The 6,522-nt window shown below is 43.7% G+C and overlaps 1 protein-coding gene across 1 annotated transcript; it reads left to right on the forward strand.

Moving 5' to 3' along the window:
• Positions 1-3,715: 3,715 nt before the first annotated feature.
• Positions 3,716-6,178, forward strand: LOC139310257 (endogenous retrovirus group 3 member 1 Env polyprotein-like). The gene is made up of 2 exons (XM_070934417.1): positions 3,716-5,464; positions 6,077-6,178. The coding sequence occupies exons 1-2, from the start codon at positions 3,716-3,718 to the stop codon at positions 6,176-6,178; spliced, it is 1,851 nt and encodes a 616-aa protein (XP_070790518.1).
• The last annotated feature ends 344 nt before the right edge of the window (positions 6,179-6,522 follow it).

The raw sequence follows: 6,522 nt of genomic DNA on the forward strand, positions 1-6,522 counted from the left end.
ACCACCCTCCAGTGGTGGTTGAGCTAAAGCTGGGAGCGATGCCAGTAAGAATAAGGCAACGTCCCATCTCATGGGAAGCGATATACGCCATCTATGATAGTATACAGAGATATTTGGAAGCAGATGTTTTGGTGCCTACCCAGTCCCCATGGAATACCCCAATTATCCCAATTAAGAAGGCAGATGGGTCTTACCACCCGGCACAAGATCTGAGGACCATAAACCACCTGACAGTTACCCTACACCCAGCTGTGTCAAATCCATACACTTTGCTAAATTTAATTCCACCACAAGCTGGGTGCTTTTCTGTAATTGATTTGAAAGACACCTTCTTTACAATTCCTATTCATCCATCAAGCCAGCCACTGTTTGCATTTGAGTGGGAGAACCCTTCTACGGGCACGAAAATGCAATATACGTGGACTAGGTTGCCACAGGGGTTTAAAAATTCCCCGACATTGTTTGGAACAGCGTTGGCTAGGGACCTGCAGTATTATACGCCTCAGCAACCGGGAGATACACTCTTACAATATGTTGATGATGTTTTGGTGACAGGACAGACAGAGGATTTATGCTGGGACAATACTAAAATGTTGTTGGATTTGTTACTAGAGTGTGGATATCGGATATCAAGGAAGAAAGCTCAATTGGTGAGAAAGAGAGTTAGGTATTTGGGATATGATATTGAAAAGGGACACAGAGCTTTAGGACCGGAGCGGAAACAGGCAGTTTTGATGCTGGCCGAACCTAGAACAAAGAGACAATTGAGAAGCTTTTTAGGGTTGGCTGGCTTTTGTCGTATTTGGATCCCTAACTTTGCTTTGATGGCAGCACCCTTGTATGCAGCCACCAGGGGTGCCAACAAGGAACCCTTGAATGGGGAGGAGAACAGAGAAAAGCTTTTAAAGATATAAAACTTGCGCTAACCCAGGCTCCGGCGCTAGCCTTACCAAATTTGCAGAAACCTTTTAATTTGTATGTAGACACAAGCAGAAATATTGCGGTGGGGGTTCTCACCCAACCGCTGGGAAGTTGGCAACAACCCGTGGCATATCTGTCAAAACAATTGAATGGAGTAGCAAGAGGCTGGCCCCATTGTTTAAAAGTGTTGGCGGCGATCGCAGAATTAATTCAAAATTGCAACAAACTTACTTTTTCCTGTCCTATAATCGTGCACTCCCCCCATGCAGTGCAGTCCCTTTTGGACGCTAAAGGACACTTGTGGATTAGTGGACAAAGATTGGCAAAATACCAGGCAATTATGATTGAGAATCCTCAGGTGCGCTTGGTAATGTCCAATAGGCTGAATCCTGCTACGTTGCTGCCAACGGAAGTTGATACACAGCATGACTGTTTACAAGTATTAGAGAAAGTTTATTCCACCCAACCTGATTTAACAGATATTCCGTTGCCCAATGCACAGCTTAATTGGTATACGGATGGATCCAGTTATATTATAGATGGGTGCCGGGTGTCTGGATATGCTGTTGTAGATGATGATGGAGTGGTGGAAAGTGGACCCCTAGGAAGTGGACATAATGCACAGGTGGCTGAGTTGTGGACATTGATACGTGCCTTAGAAAGGGCCGAGGGAGAAACATTGAACGTGTGGACAGACAGTAAATATGCATTCCTTACTTTACATGCACACGGGGCTGTTTATAAAGAACGGGGATTCAGAGATTCAGCAGGGAAAGGTATTTTGCATGGACATCTTATTAGTCGCTTGATTGAAGCTGTAAACAAGCCAAAGAAAGTGGCAGTGATGCATTGTAAAGGACATCAAAGGGGAGATGATAAGATAGCTATGGGAAATAGGGCAGCTGATGTAGAAGCTAGGGAAGTAGCGAAACAAGAGGGACCACTGCCCGATTTATCTATTTGTATAGCTATGGATTTAGGGGTTTTACCCCCTGAAATTAAACCAACATATACGCAACAGGAAAGTGTGAAAGCAGTGACAGATTTGAAAGCTCAGGTTGAAGATGGGTGGTATGTATTACCAGACAGGAGGGTTTTTATACCAGCCTCGATAGCTTGGACACTAGCTCGCCTAGCCCATGAAACAACACATATGGGGAAAGCGGCTTTAGAACTAGCATTAGGAAGGGATTACTATATTAATGGGCTGGCCGGAGTCGCTGCCGGGACGGTTGCAAAGTGTGTTACGTGTGCAAAGGTTAATCCAAGGCAAGGGCCCTTACTGCCCCCTGGTGCCATACCCCGGTCGTACATCCCCATGGATTACATTATGATAGACTTTACTGATATGCCTAGATGTGGATTGTTTAAAGCCCTGTTAGTTATGGTGGATATGTATACGGGGTGGCCTGAGGCTTTTCCAACAAAGACCAAGCAGGCGCGGGAGGTGGCCAGACTATTACTAAAAGAGATAATTCCCAGATTTGGAATTCCCAGTTATATCTCGTCAGACAATGGTCCTGAGTTTGTTCACCATATTAATCAGGCAGTTGCAGCGGCGGTAGGGATAAAGTGGAGGTTTCACAGTGCTTTTCGGCCAGAATCAGGAAGATATGCAGAAAGAATGAACAGGACACTCAAAGAAAGAATAACTAAGATCTGTACGGATAGTCATTTAAGGTGGCCTGATGCCTTACCACTGGCCTTGTATGCAATCAGAAGCTCTCCAAGGGGCCAACATAAGCTATCTCCATATGAGTTAATGTATGGACAACCGCCAGGGTTGCTAAGAAGGAACTTGGCTGGGTGGCCAGACTTGGGTCATAAAGGTGGGGTCTGGAATATGGAGATGGTACAAGAACTTAATAAGCAAGTTGAGAGGCTCCAGCGATATGTGATGGAGCAAGTACCCCCCCGACTAATAACCCATTGTCACCCATTTAAACCAGGGGACCAAGTATGGGTTAAACATTGGAAGAAGGAGCCACTAGAAGGAGGATGGAAAGGACCTTTTACTGTTATTATGACTTCTCCACTTGCTATTAAGATTGCAGAATCAAAGTCGTGGATTCACAAGACATGAGTCAAGGCGGCAGCGGAAACCGGCTGGAAAGTGACCATGAACAAACAAAACCCAACTAAGCTAACATTCAAGCGTGCTTAAAGAAAGCTTTTTCTATTTTATATATAGGATACTTGGAGGTGTAATCGATTGTGGGGACTCACAGCAGATCAAAGAGTGGACTGGATACCTGGGTTGTCGCATTGTGTTGGAGGCTGATTAAGGACAAGGGGCTGAAGAACAAGGATCCATGTGGGAGGAGAGTTGGCAGTGGGCGTGTTGGGGATTGAGGGTATTGATCCTGTCGATTATTGTGTTTTACAGGTATAAACAGTGGTTTTGCGGACAACTGAAGAGCATTGAGGCATCAGCTACTCCAATCCCTAACTGTCCAGATCTTCTCCTGAACACCCACGCGGTATAAACCGTCTGCTGACCAAAGAAGTACTTATTGCGACAGGCGAAAGGCGGTTCTTTAATGTACAAAGATTTTTTTCTCTCAAATGTGTTGGTTCTGTAACTGTGGATGTGAGTGTTGTTGTTGCGCTCATTGTATAGACTGTGTTTTGTGTACAGGGTGTTTGATTGAGTGTGACATAAAGATCATAGAAGACGTGCTAGAGCACTATTTGGTGATAGGTTTAGAGAAATCTTATTATACGCTTAAGACTAGCCCCACTATTGAGACAGCATTGAGAGATCGGAATGAAAAGGACCGGGAGGATGCAAAACATGGTGATTGTTGGAGTGGGATTATGGATGAGTGGATGGGTAATGATACTACGAAGCGAGCCAGACATTCCCATGATAGAAGCAATAAGCAAGGAGAACTGTGACCCATGCATACGTACAACACTGCAGGGAACACAGGTTTCGAATACTTTGATTTATCACACTCAAAAACCTGACGGGTGCAAGGAACACCCCCCCCGAACCTGTCAGGTAAACAATACCATATATCACATGTGTATACTGAAGGATAAGGTGCAGTGCTATAACCCCGCAGAAGCCAAACAGATAACTACTTATGAAATGTCAATATACACAACGGAATGCGGGAGAGAAGAGCTTTTGAATAAGACAGAATTTAGAAAGTTAGGGAAGCCAGTAGAAATAACATTTGATGCCTGTTTAGCTATCAATCGTAACTGTGATGTATGGAAATCAACGTGTGGGACATTGGAGTGGGAAAGAAGTTATATGTTAGACAAAAAGTATATGTGTCGAAAGCAGGGAGAATGCGGTGATCGGGACACATATAGTTATTGTCCATATTGGTCTTGTGCAGTTATGTGGTCAGGAGATCAGCCGGGGGGTACCCAAAAATGCAAGTTGGAAAATGGGGTAGCTAGTAGTAACTGCCGACAGAATGAATGTAATCCTATAAAGATTACATGTACCCCGACAAAACTATGGAAGGAGGATTATGGATTAGGAATTTATGCCAAGGGAAAAGATCCCCTTGTAACCCTTCGATGGTATGTCACTAAAGTTACCAGAGCAACGCATGACACGAAAGGGTTGTTCTGGTCATATTATTTGGAGATGGAGAAGTTGAATGTACCCGAAACCCCTAGTCATGTAACAAATACCTTTGTCAAATTGGCAGAAGACATAGCCCATACCCTGAATGTATCAAATTGTTTCGTTTGTGGAGGGACTAACATGGGAGAAAAATGGCCATGGGAAGCCCAGGAATTAAATTACTCCAAAGTACTAGAAATGGATCAAAAAGGTAACCTGTCATATAACAAGGGTAAAGATGGGGACTGGACACTGACTACTAGTCTGGTAGGGAATGTATGTTTCCAGAGAAAAATTGTAGCAGGCTGTCATCAGGTAGGAAACCTCATATGCACAGGCAAATGGGAAAGTAAGATATGGTGGTCAGGAAGTAATGGCACAGAGGGAACTGATGAAATGGCTCTGTTTAAGGTAAATGAGTTAGCCTTTTTAAAGGATCCAGATAATCAGACTCTCGAATGGCTGGCTCCTGATGGACTGTACTGGATATGTGGCAAGATGGCATATGGGTTTCTACCAAAGACTTGGTGTGGAGCCTGTGTCCTGGGACTAATTAGGCCCGGATTCTTTTTGCTTCCCCTTAAAACTCGACAGGTTTTAGGTGTCCCGGTATATGATGAGGTGGGGAGCTTAAGACGAAGGAGACATGTAGATACATCTGCAATAGGAAAGGTTAGGGTCGGAGGCAACCAACGCAGTTGGGGAAGTGAGGAGTGGCCTGCAGAGCGAATTATTGAGGTTTATGGACCAGCTACATGGGCGGAAGATGGCATGTATGGCTATCGGACCCCCATGTACATTCTGAACCGTTTAATTCGTCTGCAAGCAGTGGTCGAAATAATCACCAATGAAACTGTGAAAGGTCTTACTCAATTAGCCAGGGAAAGTGTTAAATCAAGGACATATATTATGCAGAATAGATTAGCCTTGGACTACCTATTAGCTAAAGAAGGAGGGGTATGTGGAAAGTTTAATTTAACTAATTGCTGCATAGTAATTGATGAAAGTGGGAAAGTTATTAAGGAAATAACGGATAAAATGGTCAAAATAGCTCATGTGCCAGTCCAGACTTGGAAAGGCCTTAATTTGCAGGATATGTTTTCAGGATGGTGGCCAAAGTTACCCGGCCTGCAGGCCATCTTTGGCCTGATGGGATTAATAGCTGCAGGGTGTATTTTTCTCCCATGTATTCTACCTCTGTTTGTTAAAACTATTTCTAAAAGTCTATCCTTGCTGGTGGAACGTAAGACAACTGCTCAGGTGATGGCTATGTGGGATTACAAACGGCTCCAGCAGGAAGAGGACCTGGAGGTGTGACTCGTCTGGATAAGACAGATGAGTCACAAAGGGGGGTAATGAGCCAGGCTAAGATCCGATATTGGGACAAAATTCAAATATTAGAATTTCAAATCTTTGGTCAAGACAGAAGTGCCTCTTCCGTGCCAAGGTGCTAAGCTGACAAAAGGTATTTGACGTAGGCAAAGAATTGTAAAAGGGCAAACTGACCCTAAACAGATACATCCTGTTGTTTATTGTTTATTGCATCCCAAATGTCATGTATATCCCTAGATGAGAAGTACTGCTTCCTTTATTGCCCTTGAGGCGTCTCCAAGCCTCTTATCTCCTTTTTATTATGTCTTGAGCTCCGGAGCAGAGAACCTGAATCTGTGAGAACAGGATTGTTATTTCCTTTCCTAGAGATAGATGAAAGGGCAACTTCTACGTGTGAAATGTATCACTCTCTGTAATAACTCTGCCTTTAAATTGTATAAATACATGGCCAGAAGAAGCCATCAATGTTCAGATTTTTTGCTTGTCTTTGGACTGTTTGAACCGTGCACAATAAACTCTTTCCTGCCTTGAAGAGCTTGGCCTGGTTCCGTTTCTTTTCCTGCAACAAATCAAACCTTTTCACTATTGAGTATACAGTTATCATATGTAAAAACAAAGTTCTGTGACTTTTTTTCTGGTTTCTAGCCCCAAAAGAAAAGTCTCTGGTTTCTAAAGTTGTACTT

Source organism: Pituophis catenifer, unplaced genomic scaffold (genome assembly GCF_029215685.1).
Source record: "Pituophis catenifer annectens isolate HBS135680 unplaced genomic scaffold, rPitCat1.0.hap2 SCAF_2, whole genome shotgun sequence".
In the NCBI taxonomy this organism is placed as follows: Eukaryota; Metazoa; Chordata; class Lepidosauria; order Squamata; family Colubridae; genus Pituophis; species Pituophis catenifer.